Source organism: Maylandia zebra, linkage group LG11 (genome assembly GCF_041146795.1).
Source record: "Maylandia zebra isolate NMK-2024a linkage group LG11, Mzebra_GT3a, whole genome shotgun sequence".
NCBI classification, from domain to species: Eukaryota; Metazoa; Chordata; class Actinopteri; order Cichliformes; family Cichlidae; genus Maylandia; species Maylandia zebra.
In genome coordinates this window covers 21,749,390-21,769,136 of record NC_135177.1, presented here as the reverse complement: position 1 = coordinate 21,769,136, position 19,747 = coordinate 21,749,390, and the positions used below count along the sequence as shown (strand labels likewise).

At 36.4% G+C, this 19,747-nt stretch overlaps 1 protein-coding gene across 8 annotated transcripts; it reads left to right on the top strand.

Annotated features, from left to right (window-relative positions):
* The first annotated feature begins 112 nt into the window (after positions 1–112).
* Positions 113–19,023, top strand: otoa (otoancorin). 8 transcript variants are annotated; one of them, XM_014412135.4, is made up of 32 exons: positions 113–416; positions 498–574; positions 1,447–1,478; positions 5,533–5,559; positions 6,332–6,406; positions 6,569–6,630; positions 7,216–7,237; positions 8,627–8,675; positions 9,585–9,726; positions 10,001–10,078; positions 10,177–10,370; positions 10,449–10,582; positions 10,981–11,099; positions 11,196–11,317; positions 11,675–11,780; positions 11,908–12,123; positions 12,203–12,373; positions 12,499–12,639; positions 12,808–12,857; positions 14,032–14,152; positions 14,241–14,359; positions 14,451–14,592; positions 14,689–14,882; positions 15,181–15,271; positions 15,437–15,557; positions 15,784–15,965; positions 16,482–16,631; positions 16,706–16,848; positions 17,308–17,444; positions 17,569–17,666; positions 18,117–18,270; positions 18,572–19,023. In XM_014412135.4, exons 1-32 carry the CDS (start codon positions 333–335, stop codon positions 18,652–18,654), a joined length of 3,636 nt encoding a protein of 1,211 aa, XP_014267621.2. In that variant the 5' UTR covers positions 113–332; the 3' UTR covers positions 18,655–19,023. The 8 variants fall into 8 exon arrangements, with proteins under 8 accessions (XP_014267621.2, XP_076746121.1, XP_014267624.2 ...); XM_076890006.1 differs by lacking the exon at positions 113–416 and having other exon boundaries at positions 5,440–5,559; XM_014412138.4 differs by lacking the exons at positions 113–416; positions 498–574 and adding an exon at positions 2,438–2,481 and having other exon boundaries at positions 1,458–1,478; positions 5,440–5,559.
* Positions 19,024–19,747: the final 724 nt, after the last annotated feature.

Sequence of the window (19,747 nt, the reverse complement as noted above, 5' to 3'; positions counted from 1 at the left end):
ACCCCTTTGTAGATCATGTTTACTGCAGCCTATTTAAGCAAATAGATCACAGATTTCAAAAGCGAGAGAGAGAATTAAATCGTTATTTAGTAGTCAATCACTTTTTTGCACAGCAACGGCTCAAACGTGGTATTGACGTATGCCGCCACCTCGCGGACACTGCCGTTCATTGTGTACGGTACTTCGTTTCCATAGCAACCGTTACTGCCAAACCACTGTGTTAGCAACGGTTGACTCGTGCTTATCGTGACTTCAGGGTTCGCTGTAGATTTGCAGTCAGTGAACACTGCAGGGTTCGCACTTTGACAGAAATATAGCATTTTCTTAGAGAAATGATGGCTGAGACAGGCGGTGTGACCAAGCTAGACGTCTCTGTACTAAACGCTGAGCAGCAAGAGAAACTGCGACAGTTTAAGGTAACGTGTTGCATTTCTCAACGCTAAAATACCACCTTTATTTGTAAGCTATGTCCTGAAATGCTTTTCGCATTGACTCAGATCAAGACGAGAATCGACAACGAGAGGTATTTGAGGTCGCATCCCGAAGTAGACGTACTCATAGGCGACTTTCTAAGGTCTGCTCAAGTTCACATTAATATCACAAAAATACATGCTGAATGGGGAAAAATGTTTGTGATGTTTTATTGTTGAACTTAACACTGTCTGCTTTAAGTTTAATTTTGTTTGTATTTATTTATCTTACAGCAAATGTTACATTTCTAGGGTAATATGCAAACTTTCATTTTATTTTCACTGTGTATAAAATATTATATTAATAACCTCTGTACATTCAGTGGAACCAGCTACCCTTTCAAAGAAATGTATGAAAGATTACAATGTATTTTACAATATAATAATACAATATATGTATACCCTGAAAAGGATTTACACCAATATATGTACTGCAATATGGTTTCTGCTATTCAAGCTTAGTCTCTGTATCATATTTTTAACACATGTTACAACCTCAGTATTAAAATCTGAGTTTTCCCTGCTTAAATTGATTTTGGAGCTGCCAAAAAAGGTTTTAACAGCCTCAAAAAATAAAAAAAATAATTCAATAATTCTGGAATAATTAATCTAATATCCGAGCAATAAATGGGAAATATGTGCAGTGATTTATTTAAACATGCATGTGGATACAGTATGGAGCAAAGTACAAACGATTTTACAAAAGTTTTCTTGTAATTTTGTTAAGTAGTATTCAGGAATAGTTTTTCGAGGCTTCTTTAGGACATCCCAGAGCTCTACTTTAGATATTGTCTGCCTTTTGCAACTAACAAATAAACAAACAAACAAACTTAAAATAACCATTCTTTTGATGGACTGACAATGAGCCCAAGTCCAAAGAATAATTTTAAAAGGCCTCCAAACAGCCCAAAGCTTAAAGCACCATCACTCAAGTCTACTTGAGCAATAATTTGTCATTTGCCACCTCTCCTCACAGGGATGTGCTTCACAAACAGCCAGCTGACATCCGTGAGTTTGCTGCAGGTGAGTTGTGTGCAGTGTGCATCAACACCAAAAATGGCCAGTTGGTCACTATTATTTATTTTCACATTCATCCTTTTGCCCAGTGTTTAGTTAGTGAATAAATATAAATACATATTTAAAGTCTGCCACGTTTTTTTTTTTACAATTTCTCTCTTTTGTTGGACTTTTTCAGATCACTTCTCAAACCCAAACCTTGAAGAAACTATTCTCCCCAAAATGGAAGGAAACAGCGAGACAAACTAAAACACTTCCAACAACTTCACCTATGTTTTCTCTATATTGATAAAAAAAATTTATGGACTATGTTTTTTGGAACAATGATGCTGCTTCAGTTGCTCCATTGTCCAGTTTGTGGACAAGGGTCCTAAAGGGTTTTATGCTTATTTATTAATCAAAATCCTTAAATGTATAATTACCTTGATATACCTTGAGTGGTATTAAATATTTTGTCACGTCACCACAAGTATTTATATAAATTACACAATAAAATGTTTTTTAAAGCCACGATCCACACTCTAGAAAGCCATACTGACAAGAAAATGCAAATTATTGGTTAACCTGGCTGATATACAGGAATTATTTATCAGTCTAACCCTTGAAGACAATTTAAGATAAGCTTGTCATATAGTTGTTAGCAGAATACACAGATCTAGCACAACCTGCCTAACAATAACATAACAAAAATTTTCAAAAAATAAGTGTTTAAATACAAGTATCTTTAGATGCCTAACTAACTAAATTTTACAGCTGTAGCATAAGTTTAAATTAGTTTAATTTTAGTTATTTGGTTGTTTATTAGACTAGAAAGCAGAAAGAAAGCACTAATACCACTAATATAATTAATGTAAACCTTTGGTTAAGCAAGGGGTCGTGGATATTAGGAATCAAACACAGACACCTAAACCATTTTTAAATTTAAAGAATCACTTTTTCCTCCTTCACAGTGTAAGTTCCATGTGCATTGGAGGTGGACAGAAACTCTTTCCAGGTAGGCGGGCCAGTTTATGATAATCCTTTTACAGTGAAAATAGGATCGACTTGGCTAAACCAAAAAATTACAGAAGGTAAAAAAGTATAGGCCAACTTACTGCATTTATCTGGTGCTTCTTTTCTTTTTGGCAACTATTCTCTGTGATTATTTAAATCTTTATAGACAGATTTTCTATTGTTTGAATGGTACTGCCAGTAACAGTAAGCTAATAAATAAAGGTAATAATAGCTAACTTAAAAAAAACAAGCAAAGTAAAGAATTAATTCGGCAGCCATAAGCAGAAAAAAGTTGGACAGCTGAAGGTAAAAGACATTAAGCAAGAATATTTGCATTATTAACTTTTTTCACCTTCCTATAATCTTTACAGGCATTTTTTGATGTGTAACAATAGGCTAATAAGTAAAAGATAGCTCGTTAGCTTACTTAGCTAAGTTAACAGAAATTTGTTTTAACATAGGGCAAGGAGCTGGTGGCACAGAAATAGTGAAGGTAAATGGATCAATGTGAGCTGAATACACATGAAATAAAAACATCCGTATAAGTTCTTTATTGTTCTTGTAACCATTTCAGTCTTTTTAGGTGTATGTGGAAAACGGCTAATGGTAATAGTAGGCTAATGAGTAAACATTTGCTAACCCGTAACTATTAGCTCATTTAGCTTATGTTATGTTTGGAAATATTAGTAAGTAAGTATTTAATATTAGTAAATGTTAAATTAAAAAATTTGAGCTTAACACTTGACCAGACTTAAACTGACATGAGTGCGATTACTTGGTTGGGGTGTGTTTTTATTTTGATGTCTATTTCCGTTTCTAGTTTGGTCTAATTTGAAGAAGAGTTAAGAAGGAATTCAATTTAATTTCTTTATTGATTTTAACATAACAGTTAGGTAATAGTGTAATTATATTTTAACGAGAAAAGGATGTCCATCTGATGTATTATTGTAAAGAGACAAGGATTTAATTGTGCCCCATGTGTGATTTGCTTTAATCCCATTTGAGCTATTTAAGCTCAGCTACATGGACTTCTTTGAATACTGCTTGTTAGGAACTAGTGAGGCAACTGCACAGTGCTCAGTGCTCTAGATATTATGATCAATCTTAAAAAATATTATTGCTCTAGTGTCCTGTCAGATATTTTAATTACTTAATAGTACGATGGGTGAGCTATTTACTGTTTTTTTAATAGTAGCCTTACCCACCAGTGGCAGTTGTTTCATATTTATGTGCTTTCGCCCTGGAAAATGTAAATAGTCTTTTTTTGTTTTGACTTCACATTTTTATATGAAAAATACTTGTATATGAGCTGTGGTATGTTTATCTTAAATACAATTTAACTGAGATATTATCATGACATAAACTCTAAATAAACATTGTGCTTCACTGAATTTATTAGAATAACAGCTTCAGAGTTACCAATTATTACTTTTATTAATGATTTGTGAATGATTTTATTCATAACTTTTAGGTGAATTAATGTTCTCTTCACCAGACCTTATACGCAATTACAGCACTTAATTTTTGTTGACACTTGCTACTAATGTAATTTAACTAGTATACGTGCACAGCAGATGAGAATTACATGATATACATACATGCCCATACATGATATGATCAAAGCTCCTGGACCACTCACACATTAGACTTATTCCAGAGGAGGTTTGGAGGTCTGCAGTTAGGCAATAGGCACGCACTTGTTAGCCCTGCTCTGAAACTTTAAGCCACCTCAGCAGCAACTTTGCTTCTTTATGGTTGAGCTACTGTGGTTCCTAAATGCTTCCACTTTGCAATTTCACATATCGTTAATCGAGGAGTATCTAGGAGACAGAAAATTTCGCAAACTTGTTGTAATGTTGGCATTGTATTATAATGCCACACACAAATTCAATGAGCTCTTTTTAATTACCCATTCTTAAACAAATGTTTGTTAAAGCAGAGTGTTTAAATGCTTGATTTTGTCCACATACGGTTTTCTATATAGTTTATGCAAACAAATAACAGAATTTTATAAGACCAGATTTATATGTCACTTCACAATTTACCCATTGAAGTGTCCTCTTTCAAGGTTTTTCTTCTGTAGCACGATGTTTGTTTGATTCATACTTGATAATAACTATGCAACTCAATATAATGGCAAAGTAAACAATAATAGACACACATGCAAAAGTTGTAGTAAGTTTCAGTAAGCTGCAGTACCAGCAGAGAGAGATATTTTATTTTGAACATGAAAATATCACAGAAAAGTGTTTAAATAGACATTACCAACAGTTACATGTAAATACATACTAGTAGCCTAGCTTAATTGTTCAAGGACCCTAGATTCATACCTTCCTTGCTCGCCAGCGACTTCTTGGCTTTGAATATAGTATCTCCCCCTGCTGGTACTGCAATTTCTGCATGTGTGTCCATTTCACACTTAGAATAGGCAAAGCGTGAAATGGACATGGTGGACCAGCATGTCTATTAGATGCTTTGCTGTGATATAGGATTTAATTATGAGATATACTGTGTATATATAAAATGTGAAAGTTGATGTTTCTTTTTCTTGTGTGATTGGAGGAACTTAAGAGCTTAATCGCACCAGACACGCCGTAGCACGTTGTAAAATAGTTAGGAGGTAGTAACTGTGGGGTGACAGTTCTAATTTTGCTTAATGTTTTCTTATTTTTTCTAGAACTGCAATACACACATGATTGATTGGAAAAATCTGAGTTACATGAATGTAATAATGAATACTCAGCGGTGTTAGCAATGAGTAAAGACAAAACTGTTTTGACTTATTACTGAGGTTTTGCCTGAAGAATCAGAAATTTTGTGAATTCAACGTGAAACTTATTTTGATTGTTAAAAAAAGCAAATACACACACACACACACACACACACACACACACACACACACACACACACACACACACAGTGCTGTATTAATGCCGTCCCCCTGCTTTGACTGTGTCAGTTACAGGTGGACATCCTCCCAGATCACATTAGTCACGAAGTACAGGCACAGAGGACGAACACTCTTATGCTTATGCATCCTGTTTTTTCTCAGATCTACCAAGGAGAAGACTGGTAATCTGTAAGTAACAACTAATTTATATATTCATAAGTTGCAAAAGTTATTTTTTTTTTCTTTCTCAGTTCTTGTAATACTATTATTTAAATTTAACTGTAAACCTTTACAGATCTGGCACAGATGAACATTTATATTTTAATGTTTTGTTTTTCTCGCTAATAGATGATATAATAGTAAAGAAAAGATATGCTCTAAATCCTGCTCTTACATACACACTGTTGAGACTGCGTGGTTAAAACACTCATTTTTGTTCTAATACTCTTTTCATTCTTTATTATTCATAATCTGCTGAAATATTTAAATGAGAAGAAAAATCTCTGTAAAGTAAACAGTGAATTCAACATAACAGTATACAAATGTTGGTGAAGGGAAATCCTAATGAATGTGAACCAAATACATTAAAAAAAGGTAAAAATGATAGGACAAAAGAAGAGAAGACAACAACGTGGTGCTAAAATATTGTTCCACAGTACATTGCGTGCATTACCAAACCTGTTTTTCACTGCAAGTTATCCTCCAAAGTCCTCAGAGATTCCCAAAGGATGAATAGCTCACACGGTTACTAGGAAAGTGTGATCATAAATCCTCACTGGAGGAAGTATATCACAAAACTGGAGGTGGCTCACATAGAGACAGTTTCAACAACAAGTGAAGACCAATGAGGATTAACTGCATGCAACTAGAAGTGAAATTAAAGCCCAAGAAAGAAGATCTGTGCCAAACATGTCATTTGTGTTCATGTTAACACATTATGTAATACCATCCTGTCGAACAGACGCACAGCCTATCCACATGGCTCCGAAGGGAGGAGCCTGTTTGGTTCTGCTCATCTTGGCCTCTGCAGTTTTCGGTAAGCTCCAAAAACATCACACTCAGTATACCCGTTTTACCCCTTTTTTATACTATATGTTTGTTAATGTAAATATGTGTTCTCATAGGCACATAAACATACATGTATGAATGCTATTAAAAGTGTGTGTTCATTAATACACACCTTTACGTGTCTGCCTAGCTCAACTTCCACATATGGGGCCTCAAGAAAAAGCTCAGTTAGAAAAAGTGACTGAAAAACTGGTAAGGTGTTTTCTGAATTTCACGTCAGTAGAAATTTATTTTTCAGGCTTAAGAGTAGGGCTGGAGCTGTCAGTTATTAAATAATTAAGTATTCTCATCAGTTTATCGAGTTATCCGATATTGAATATTTTTTATAAAGAAAACATTTTCTTAAATCCCAAAATAAATAAATAATCACGGTAAAAAAAATAAGGTATAAATGCAGCCAAAACTAAGATTAAAAAAAAGTGAAAGAGCTGTCTTCTTAGAGATCTTTCTTACATTAGTAGGAGGCTTCATGCGTATTTTTTTTTTTTGCATGTATTTTTTAGTGTGCTAATAAATGAGTGCTTGTGTGTCTGTAAGCCTTTAAAGAAAAGAGCATTAAGAAAAGTGCGTATATCAACATTCTGAGGGCTGAGGTTTCGTCAACCTCCCATCAGCTTTTCCCCAGTAAAGCCTTTAATGGAGCGGGTGAAACACTGGCATTTACATAGTGACAATTGAATCATAGAGTCATGCATTAAACAAAGCATCAAAGCGAATAAAATGTGTTCATATTCAGTTTGGGGCCAGTGATTTTATTTTTTTTTTTTTCTTCATCAGATGAAGAAGTGCTACTATAGAGGTAAGAAAACTTTCAATACACTTTTTAAAGAGAAGAATGTGTATGTGTGTAAAGTACACCCTCTTTCACATTTTTATACATCACTGCGTAATAAAAATAATCTGTTCATTAAAGAGTCTTTAAGTTAGGCAAACACAACCTCATATGTACAGCAACGCATGACACATTAATTACAAAAGTACACCCTTACTGCTTCCATAGGAATTAAGAGGATAAGTCCTACCAGCCTGGTGCTTCAGCTGCCCTTACTGACGCAACCCCCAAAAAGGGATTCGTGTCTCCGACTGGAATCGAACCAGCAAACCGATCATTCTTCTGTGAAAAACATTGTTCACAAGTGTAATACAGTGGTCCCTCGTTTATCGTGAGATGTACGTTCTAAAAATAACCCGCGATCTGTGAAATCCCAACTTTATTTTTTACATTAAAACCCCTCACTACACACTTTATACAGTTTTCTCAGACAGGCTCGAAGATTTTCACACTTTTCTCTCTTGTTTAAAGACCCTCACAGTTTAAGCCTTCGTAGAAAAATAAGTCCAGTATTATATAATGAAACCAAAGATCAAACCCTGTTTTCAGGTCCAGAACATGGGAATAGAGCCTCAGTGAGAGAATTCAAGATTAACAAATCAATGATACGGACGTTGAGGAAGAAAGAAGAATGAGTTGAGTAAAGTTTGACTGATCTGACTATTTTGTTGCTTAATGCGTCTCATACTGTGGTGCCTTATGGTCTGAAAAATACGCTAACTTCCACCTTCCTTTAGCATGTCTAGAAGGCTAACCTTTTGTGCGATGGTTAGCATCGTCCTCTTCCTTTTGGGTGCTAGCGCAGGTACCTTTGATAGTGAAAAAAACATTTCGTCGGCATTGTTGTGTTTGTGAGGGAGAAAACTTACAAACATACAGTACAGCACTTCACAGTCACACTGCTAGAGATAGAAGATTTATATAAATTTGACAAGCTGAACACATTCTGTACTGTACAGGGGACACGGCACGGAGGAGATTGATTGACAATGGTCTACAGCCGACCAGGACGCAGAACACAAAGCGCTGTAAACAACAAAAAATCATGCCAAAAAAAGATCCGCGAAAAGTGAACCGCATTATAGCGAGGGACCACTGTACGTTCAACATAGTTGCCAGTCCCAGGAGTGAATTCCTCTGCAAAATGAATAGCTTCATTAAAAAATTAACATGTATAAAATCTTGGAACTGACACAGGGTGTACTGAAGCTGAACCTTAAAATGTTTTGTTGGAGTAATTGTAATGTAACTCCAGTCACCATGCTGAATTGGCGTCAGTGTGAGAGTGTGAGTACCCTGACCACATTCTGTAATATGAGCCACAACTGATATGTGGCAAATGGTTTGATTTTACAGGATACCCAGAGCCTAATTTGATGCAGGTCAACAGTGTCTTCAACTCCAGGTAATTCGTTTTTGTATTTTGTTGCTGTCCTGAAGAATCAAGTGGTCACTTCAGTTATCACACTTATTTGGACTGTTGTGTAATATTTTTCTTTATGCTTATCCACTTTTTGTCGTCACCCCACTGAAACTCTTTGTGATTTCCATAACTCAAGAAAAAAGTCACCGTAGATTTTCAAATTGATACCATAGATGCATCTACTAAAAATTGCGGACAAGCTCAAATCTCAGTGACCTCGACTTAAAGGTCAAAGGCCAGAGGTCAAGTTTTCTGAAAATGTTGTGAATGCAATAACTCAAGAACGAGGCAATGTGGGATTTTTAAACTGATACCATAGGTGCATCTACTATAAATCTTGGACAAGTTTGAATCTGAGTGATCTCGACCCCGAGGTCAGAGTAAGTTTTCTGTAAGTCTTTTGAACGTGATAATTGGGAATAATTTAGTTCTCTTGTCTTTTTTGTCCCTCAAGTTATTCTTTATCAATTTTGTGCATAAACAAGGAAAAGAAATGTAACTAACCAACTAGTCTAAAACTTGGAGACATACTCCTTCAACGCTTATCTGCCGTTAAACCTAAAAATGAGGATTCGGTCCCAGCTAGTGAACTTCAGAACAAGGTGACATAAGATTTTAAAATTGGTACCATACATGTGTCTACGAGGAGGCTGAGGGGTAACACTGGTGGTTGCCAGTATTTTCATAAATAAGTGTAAAGAAAAGATTTGCTTTTGCTTTTTGCTGCAAAATGTTAGTAAATAACTTATTGATAAGCTATGACATTGGTATTTAACTCCATCTTAAGAATATGGTTTTGCCTGGTCAAATGTGTCTAGTTAATCAAAGGATATTTGGTATATTTATGTGAAAACATTTATTCTCATCAGCTTTTATTTGCTCTCTCATTAGCCTTAGTGGTTCTGTGCAGAACAGAGATGCTAACCAGTCGAACGCCCTCCTTTCCACTTTTCGTCATCTCCTGACCTCAGTCACTACAGGAACAAACATGAAGTCATTTGGTCAACTCCCCGTGGATATTTCACAAAAAATGGTTTGAAAATATAAACATCCATACGCCCATAATCACACATACTGTATAATCTATCTCCATTTCCTTAAAAAATATAGCCTTTTGAAATCGGATGATTCTTTTTGATGCACTCTGTATTAACTGAAACATGTAATTCATTTTTTTATGAGTACCAGGTTAGTCATTAAAGTCACTGATTATTTAAAGCAGCGCTTATTGTCTTATTAATAGTCAGTATGAATTTTTTGTTGTGCAGTTCTGACCGTTAATGTTTTTTCTGTCTGTCTGTTAATAGACTAACCAGATGTGGAATTGCAGCAATCTTCCAGGCATGATTGAGGTGATGAGAAACTATTCTGGTGGCATATCAAAGGCAAGGGAAACCCTCCCCCCAAAAAATAAATGCAATGGATAAATTGTTACTGTTTTTTAACAGTCTTATCATGTCTGCCATCTATCCTTTTCTCCTAGGAGGATTCTGGATGTTATATGCAAGCGTTTGCAGCCCCTCTTTCCTGGGCAACTTTGACCACACAGGATAAAAACAGCATGGACTCAAATGACTACAGAAAACTGATGTGGGCTGTTACACCCATGGCGGGGCTTATGCCCTTCCTAAAAACAAAACTTCTGATGAACGTAGATATCCCAAAGCTAAAAAACATGTGAGTATGCTTTTATGGAATAATATTATCTGGCTTTTTCATAACCTTTCCTATAAATAAACCTGGTGTTGTTTCCAGGATGGACATGTTGAAGAGTATGTATGATCGCATACCTCCTGGTCAAAGGACTCGTGTGGCTGAATGGGCGAAAGATCAGATCACCCAAAACTACTTCAACTGTTCAATAAAGCCATGGGTTTACGCAACATTAAGTAAGAAAAGTCAGAAATCAATTGATAAAATCTATGTACACACATACAGTTCTGTTAGCATAACTTCAGAGGCTATTACAGTTTGATGGCATTTTTTATGTGAGAAAAACTGTAAATTGACTCATGTTACTTACGTTGGGACTTCCATTATACCCAGAACCTGCAAAACCCTGACTCTGATCTATGTTAAACCTTAATTTGTAGTTTTATCCCATTTGAACAATTTCTGTTTCAATTTAGTAAAATTTAAATGACCATACAGACAGATCCACCAACACACCACAGTCTCGCAAATACATTTTAAGAGGCAATTAAGATGCCTTGTTTTCTACCTCATTTCTCTCGTTGCGCTTCTGATAAGTATAAATGTGCATTGTAAAACCTTGATTTATTAATAGAGCATGTGGATATCTGCTCCCCTTCACTGGAATGGCTGAATTTGGAAGCACTGACTATTTTGGGACCCTACCTGTCCTATTTACCACCAAGTGATGTTAATTATTCTTCTAAAGTAGAGGTAAGAGAAGGATAAAGAAGAAATAAGACATGGAAGAGAAAAAAACAACAAGGTTATAATTTTTTCCTGGTTGGTCTGCTTTGCTTTGTCTTCTAGCTATGCAAGTTTTTCTCTTCAGCTAAGTTCAAAACCACGATGAACCCCACTCTGAGTAAGAAGTTGCTCCATAGAATCCAAGAGTGCTTCAGTTCACAGGAGTTTCCAGAACATGTGGAAAAGTGTGTATACATTATTGATGTACATTAGCAGGTGCAGGTGTTAACAGTAAAAATATTGATTTGTCACTATGGGGAAAGCCCAGAGTCTTCTTCTTTTTTGCTCTAACATGTCTGCTGTGAAAGAAGTGATAAGAAGCATTTCAGGAAAAGGATCTAGTTGTACATAACATGTCATGTCATTTTTTAAAAGACTGCCGAGTGGTTTTACTTTACCCGCTACATACCAAAATAACACAACATCACTGAGGTTTCTGATCTTAGATCTTATAGGGACAGAAAGAAACACAAGGTTTCACACAAAAATGTGTGAAGGATTTGAAATAATCACTACGTTGTCTGGTATTTGAATCTCCACAGACTTGGCCCACTGGCTTGCTATTATGATCCCCCAGAGTTGAATGCTAACTTCAGTGGGAAACTCCTCTCTCAACTGGACCAGTGTGACAGCTCCCAAATCAAAGGGGTATTTTTCACTTACGCTTACCCAAACTTTCACATTTATCTTCTTTGATCAAAGATTTGAATTGTTTCTTGAATCTCAATAGTGTCATAATTACTCGTTCTCTCTTTTATCCTTCCCAAAACACAAGCTGAAGACACGGCTTCTCAGTTCTCTGAGGTCACTGTCAAGCCCTGCTCAAATAATACGAGACTTAAGCAGTACTGTTACTGCATTGTCTGCCAAAGAAATTGCTGCAATCCCTGCCACCAGTCTCACACAGGCTCTCAAAAATCTGGGACCCAACATCCGATGGACAAGGAGCCAGCTGCATGCTCTTATCGAGAAACATTTGGGTGAAAAGAAAGTGGGTGGATTCAGCTGACGGCTTGTGTCAGATAGCTGTCCTCATTGCTTGATACTTACCTCATTCTGTTCCGCCTCAGTGTAAACAGATATCCGGGATGGAGCTGATGAAACTTCAGCCCGTTGCAGAAGGTTTGCCAAACTGTATACTGAAACAGGTAAAAGCTGTAGAGGTCCTGAATGAGCCAGAGGGCCTAAAGAACATCTCCAAACGACTGAGCAGGGGACAGCTAATGGCCATGCTGGTAGGGGTGAGTTCTTCATGTTTCTTCATTTCATCACACCAAATACATTGCGTCTTAAACAAAAAGTATGTATTCTTTCTTTGATTTAATTTCTAAACATATTCTTAAAAGAATTAAATGTTTTCCTGTAGATGCTTAAGGAAATGCATCCTCCTGCGCTGGTGCCAAAGTTGTCTTCCCAGTTACTTAACGTCGTTTCTATTAACATTTTGGCCGATGCAAATGTCACCTCTTTGGACCAAGTGACAAACAAAACTTGGACTCGGTCACAGGTAGTGATGCTAAGTATGCCTTAGGCAGCTTCTTTGTATTATTTTGTTGAGTTTTCTAATTTATTTACTGTTACCATCCATGCATTGCTGTAGTAAGTATATGACTGATTTTGTGATTTTCTCTTTTTACTCAAAAAATGGTGCCACTTGTGGTGTGTTCTTACTCAGGCAGCATACCTGGCAAAGAAGATGGCTGACCTAAAACAGCTTCAATTTAGGTGAGAGAAGTATGCTGCTGACAAAATATCTGAAACTCTTTTTGGCAAAAAAAAATCCTTCTAATAGAAAAACAGAAAGTGCATCCAAAGAATTTATTCACCTAATCGTTTCTACAGTTTTTGCTTAAAGCACTTGACTTTATTACTTGATTCATCAGCAAATCTCAGAAATATTTCTCTATACCTGGATATTTGCCACAAGTGGTAACATGACTTAACTGTAACAGAAAACATTGTATTCATTTAAGATTTAGAGCTCTCTGTCTAAACTTGTCCATATAGGTTCTTGCTGAAGCACCTGAATTGGCCTATTGACTCACTGCCACCCTCATGGATCATTTTTATTGGCAGTCCTTTGACGTTTTTGAAGGATTACAAGTACAGAGAGAATACATTACTGCCTTAGAGCAACCTGTCAATGTTATTGCTTTTCATTGAATGCGTAATGCACGTGAACAGATTGCAGAGCTTATAAATAGTACAAATATGCTGCTGAGATTGTCACTGCAAATATAAGAATAGACCCAAGTTTTTATGTTTATGCAAAGTCTGACAAATATTTGTACACAGAAACGGTTCATAGAATATACATGCATATATATATATATATCTATATATATCTATATATCTATATATATATATATAGATATATATATATACATATTAGTGCTGTCAGCGTTAATCTTGTTAAAATAACTGCATTATTGCGGCAAATCTCCATTAACGAGTTATTGCGGATCGCCCTGTGCGTGGGGCTGCACGGCATCAGTGTGTTGGCACAGTTAGCTCGTTAACACATTAGTCTACAGCTCTTTGGCCCTCACTTTCTGCCATGTAAACGCAAGTGTTTCACTTACATTTGTGACTTATTTGATCATATCTAGGAGCACCTGTGTGAATGCAAAGTACGACCACATTAAGACCAAGAGCCCCCAGTACTGATATGTTTTTTTTTCTGCAGACTACTATAAAATCTAATTCACTGCACCATAAATTTCCTTACTACTTAATTTTATTCATTTAGTTGTTTCTGTGAAGCTCTTTAAGATTATCGTGTGATCTTTACCAAAGCCTTTAATGCAGGTTTACAATTTTCTTTGGTGCTTAAGTTATTGTCATGTTCTTGTTACTGTGTTTGTTGCTCCTTCATCTGAAACATTGTTGTCTAACACAGGAAGATGCGTTCGGTCCTTCAGGGCATAACCTGTAAGATGATTAATGAAGCTCCTGACAGCGGTGTAATGGAAATGGCTTTGGCCATGGCAGAGTCTCCAGAGTGGCTCTCCAAAGTTCAGGTAGGTATTTACTCACACATAAACATCTTGTCTTTACATAGTGTGTGCAGTCCGCACAGAATAACTATTATAACAAACATGTTTCTAGGCAGGATGTGCTGCCAAAAAACTTTTTGCAACTTTGGTGAAAAAGAGAGCAGACTATTTCAAAACCATCACTGAACAGGAACTGGATAAGATTCCTTCAGTTTTGCTTCTTCACCTGCTGTAAGCAAATGGTGTATTTACTAGTTTAAAGTTTGTTTAGATTTTTTTTAAGTTTGTGTTGAAATCTGTTTTCTCATTCCTTTTATCGTAGCCCTTCAGATGTGGACGATTTGCCTAGTTCTGTCTGTCCTATTTTCCTTGACAAGATGGAAGAAGCCAACATCAGCTCTTTGCCTCTTAATTCCCCGTCTCGTCCTGCACTCACCAAGAAAGCCCTGTTCTGCCTAACCAATGTACACTCAAGGATACACATAGTAACAATAAGTATTATCTGATAAATTGATCCGCTTGTTCAACAGCAGTTAGAGATGTCTGCTGTGTTTTTGTAGGGGACAGATTTATCCAGCCTCACCGGTGGTGATCTGCCCAAGCTAGGGCCCCTCGTATGTGAGCTGCAGCCTTCCCAGCTGCGTCTAATGAACCCTGATGTCCTCAACTCCGCTTTCCAGGAGATGGCTTCCTGCAAACATATTCCTCAACAATACAGGGCAGATATCATTAAGATGGTTCACCAGACCTTTGGGTAGGACACCCTCCTAATGAGCATTAAAGTTAACACAAAGAAAGACCATAGACTGTTTATAAAAGATGCACAAGGCTTCCAGAAAAGTTATGGTTCTTACTGAATATAACATGAAGTTTTTATATATATATATATATATATATATATGCTTTCTTTTTGAGTGAATAAGGGGAACAAAGCCAGTGTGCTTTGTGTGTGTGACATCCAGCTTACATACATGCATACATACATGTTTTGTATAGAGCCAAACAAAAAAGCTAAAGTAGTAGTCTTGTGTACTTTTTTAAAACATCTGTAGAAATTCTTCTGATTGGACCGAGGACACTGTGGAATCAGTCGGTCCCCTTCTTCTTTGTGATAAGGTTGCCACGTCTGCTCTACCCAACAAAGTGCGTATCTGCCTTGTCCATTACATGCAGCTCATCTTGTGTTTGTTTTTGTCATGTTCATTATTAAGTCACTCAGAACTCAGAAGTGACTCTCCTGCTTGTGATTAAAAATGGATATATATTTTCAGTTTTTCTTGATGTTGTCCCTCTCTGTATCTCCGTTAGCCTTGGATGAAGGATGTTCTTCGTTACATAAAGTCACTGTCCTCTGATCCTTCAGATGCCCTGAAAAAGAAAATCTTTGCTCTTACCACCACTAGATCAAATGCAACACGTAAAAAGAGGGGTGAGAAGGAGGCATGCTTTATCTGTTTTGCAACAATTCAGTTTTATATTTCTGTTTTTTTGTAGTTCTTGTGTCTCTAACAGCAAGAGCAACACTGATCATGGTAATAGCAGCGTAACTTTTTATTTGAATCTCTGCCACAGTTTAGTTTTTAGTTTGAATTAAAATACATTTTATTTAAAGTGGTTTTTAAAAAGCCTTATGATTATATTGTCTATACCTGTAGAGATCCTGAGAGAACCCACTGAGAATTTGATTCAAGAACTGGGAATGGATAATGTGTACTGGTCAGCAGGAGAGCTGGATAAGATGTCAAACAGCACTTTCCTGGCCACTGTAGAAATACTTGGAGAAATCCCGAACTACAGTGCAGATCAACTGGCTGTGCTCAGCAAAAAAGCTACTGAGGTACAGTGAGACACAGTCATCTTGGTTTCGTTCATTCGCCAGTCTGTTTTTTCTTTCCAGCATTTCTAGTTTGAACAGTTGGCTTTGATTCGGGCACTCACAGTGAGATTGCCACAGTAATAAAAAGTTATTGTAAATCAAGGTGGAACATAAAAGTTTTTTTCCACTTTCCCACAATTAATAATAATTAATACAGCTTCACTAATGAAAGTTAAGGTGTACATTTTGAATATCAATATTTTAATATTATTGAACCAAGATCCAATTGAGCAGTTATTATCCCTGTTTGTCTTAACTGATAAACTGACCTAGGTATAATTTGCTCCGCAGCTTAATGGAAGTTAGAGAGGAATAACGTCTGTGTAAATATCCAAACAAATAAAACGCTGCACTCTTCTGGTGTCAAAATTAAAACGCAATCTGTAACTTCTTAAGGTTGCATTTGCTGGTCTGTATGTAGAAATCCTATATTTAGTTATTTTGTGTTAGTGTGAATATTTCTGTATATTTCTTTAGGCTTTTGGCCCCGTGTCACAGATGAACGAGGGCGTGGTCATACAGCTTGAATGTATAAATCAGGGTTTTTCTAATTCTGACCTGGAGAATCTCCCCTTGCCAATGGATATTGTAGAGGGAATTTCCCACTGTGGGTGGACTCAATCACAGGTGAAGCATAGAAACAGCATTGCATGCTCACCGCTATATCGATTACACACATGACATGACTCATGTGCCAATAGATGGAGTCGTTGTGGAGGGGAATTGCCAAATATAACAATCTGAAAGCGCAGCAGCTGGGAGCTGCAGAGATGGTATCACTGAACCGGCTCATCTGTGGCCTGAGCTCCAGCGAGATCAAACAGCTCAACATCAGCGCCTTCAAGTTTGTCCACCGCACATCTCACTTTTCATTTTATTTAAGTCACCCATTTTTCCAGGCTCTTATTTTCACAGATTATTTTTTGTTAATCTAATGATCCGTGACTGCCCACAGCCCATCTCCTCCCACCTCTGCAACAGTAGTGAAAGTACTTTTGAGAAGTGAAAATTCAAGTGATATCCTGTCATATGCAGATAAAAGAAATCTTAACCTCTGCCACTCATTCAAGACTTTTTAAAAGTTTATTTTTTTTAATTTTTAGCTGTGATGTCTTCTTATTTCTGAAGCAGTGATCATAAATAGTTCATAAATACTTTCTTTCTGGTCAGGTGCATAAACAAACCTTTTTTTAGAGTAGACTCGTTCACAGGTAGTGATGCTAAGATTATTTTAACTTTAAAGAGCTGCACAATGATACAGAGTCACAATTGCACGATGTGTGAAAGTTTGTGTTTGTCACAGGAGGGCTGTGGGCTCGATGGATGGTATTAAGTGCTCCTTTCAGATTTTACAGCAATTAAAAACTCTAGCTGTGGCTGCATTTGGGAAACCCAGCACCTGGACAGAACCACAGGTTGCAGACTTGGGCAACATACTTGGTAAGATAATATCTGCAAACAAAAAAAACCCCCATTGGAATATTTCATAGAAATACCTGTAAAGTGTCACCTGGGAGAGAAATTAGCTTTCACTTTTGGTAATGTTTTCATCTGTGTCCCTAAGCTGGGCTGGATGCATCGGAGCTGGCTTCTTTGGACCCATCTGTCTTTCCATTTGTCAGCAGGACGTGTATCCCACTCATCCCTCCAAACAATTTTGCTGTAAGCAGCTTTTTATTTCCTACTATTGTTTTTAAGCTAGAAGCCAAACCTAGAGGCCAGATTTAACAAATACATTCACTCGAGTGTTGGGCCGTGCCGAAATAGGCCTACATACAAAAACCCTTAATTGATATTTTTACCAATATTTTATAAGAGAAAATTTGAGCTCAGGTGGACTGAGCTCAAATGTATACTATGTTTTACTTTTATTAGGCTCACTCCATTTCAAAGCAGATCATAAAAATGTAATTAGTTACAATAAGGCAGATAAAGGTTTTCACAGGGTACAGTGAAAGACAACAAATATTGTCATTATGAAGAGGATAAATGCATCACTAATAACATTGAAATTAAAGTTCGCTTGTTCTACGTGTGTGAATATATGTCAGTACAAATTTTAAATGCAGGACTTTTATTTTATTAAATGTTGTATGCCTGTTTTCCCTGCAGGTACTCTCTGCTGCTCAGCTGGAGGCCCTTGGGCCTGACAATGCAGCAATGGTGACCACTGAACAGCGAAATCTGTTGAATAATGATCAACTTGACACAGTTGAAACGGCTCTAACTGGTTTTCGTAACCAGGCACAAAGAGCTGTTCAATCAGGTAAAAACACAAATTTGCACAGCATTTAATTCCCACGTTCTTCGTCATCTAAATATTTTGAAGTATTTGGAACAAGTTAAATTTCATCCTGCCATTAAACGCTGCCATGTAGGCTTGGCTTATTCTGAAAAACCTAATTTCAGAGTGTTTTCAACATAAATATGACTTAAATTGTTTATTAACAATATAATAACAATTATTATGATATATTTATATATCAATATGTAAATATTAGACTTTAGTTTTAATGACCTTTGAATATTATCACTGAGAAATCTTTATATTTCACTGCTATGTCCAGGAGCTCCATCGCTGGGTGCAGAGGGGCTCTCAGCCTTCATGAAGCCCCTTCTCTTGCTTCTCATTGGGTTTCTCCTGCTGTGAGTCATCACATCCATCTGCTTAAGCTAATTACAGACCTATATTAATAATAAAATAAAATAAAAATAAACAACAGTTCAGCAATTCTTCAGGTTTATTTAGTGTTGAAGACGTTTGCACAGATTGATGTTTTATGATAATCGATACATGTTTGTGACTGTAGCTCACACGATTAGATGACCTTCTGAGATGTGTTAGAGTTCCTTTACTGTGTTATGTGTTAATAAGAAAATATATTTTATTAATTGCAGAGAAATATTTCATGTTTAATTTTCAGATGTTCTCGGTATGAGACTGTTTTTTGAAAAGTTGATATTTACTGACAAAAACCGAAGAATGATTCAACTTAATAAACGTTATTGTTACGCCAGCAGCCAACAGTGAAGTTTGTTGAAAGAAATGACCAAGTTACAAGTGACTTTTTTTCCCTCTTTCTCTGAAATGATTGGTTTGAAATTGTTTTATCAATGCTAAACACGCACAGGGGAGAGCTAACTTTGACAGGTTTTTTAAAAAAAAAACTGTTAGCTGTCTATTGATATTATTCATGGATGGTGGTGAGAAATAGCTCAGAACTTGCAGCCTGTCTGAACGTTAATGCAAAGTTACAACTGAGGATCACATTATGAAATCACCCACATGTAGACGTTCATTCAGCCTTTCTAATTTGAAGACAATTTTGTTTTATGGCTGAACATCTTGGCTTCAACCTTTCCAAAACCAATTAAATTCAGTTATTTGTATTTTTTCGAGAAAATGGAAAAAAAGAAAAAAAAAAGAAAAACCTAAAACAAAAAAATACCCATGTTTTAGAAATAAAAATACCTTTGCAAATGTAAATATGCAAAATAGTCTGCAGTTAAAAGCAAGTGTTTGATCTTTGTGAGCTGCCAGCCTCAACAAGAGAGTGGTCAGCTGAAAAAGTATAGCAGCTCCTTTAAAAACAAAACAAAACAAAACAAAAATGAAATCCAACCAAAACATCAGGACAGAAAATACAAACATCCATCTATGGTTTATGGTTTTAATACATGAAAGTTCATAAATCCACCCTACAAACCTCAGCTGTGAACTCTATTTGATTAAGGTAGGATTA

Coding starts and splice junctions, on each gene's coding strand:
- otoa (XM_014412135.4), top strand. CDS start 333: ATGATGGCTGAGACAGGCGGTGTGACCAAGCTAGACGTCTCTGTACTA. Junction 6,407..6,568: donor CTTGGCCTCTGCAGTTTTCG/GTAAGCTCCAAA, acceptor GTGTCTGCCTAG/CTCAACTTCCACATATGGGG. Junction 17,445..17,568: donor AGACTTGGGCAACATACTTG/GTAAGATAATAT, acceptor TGTGTCCCTAAG/CTGGGCTGGATGCATCGGAG.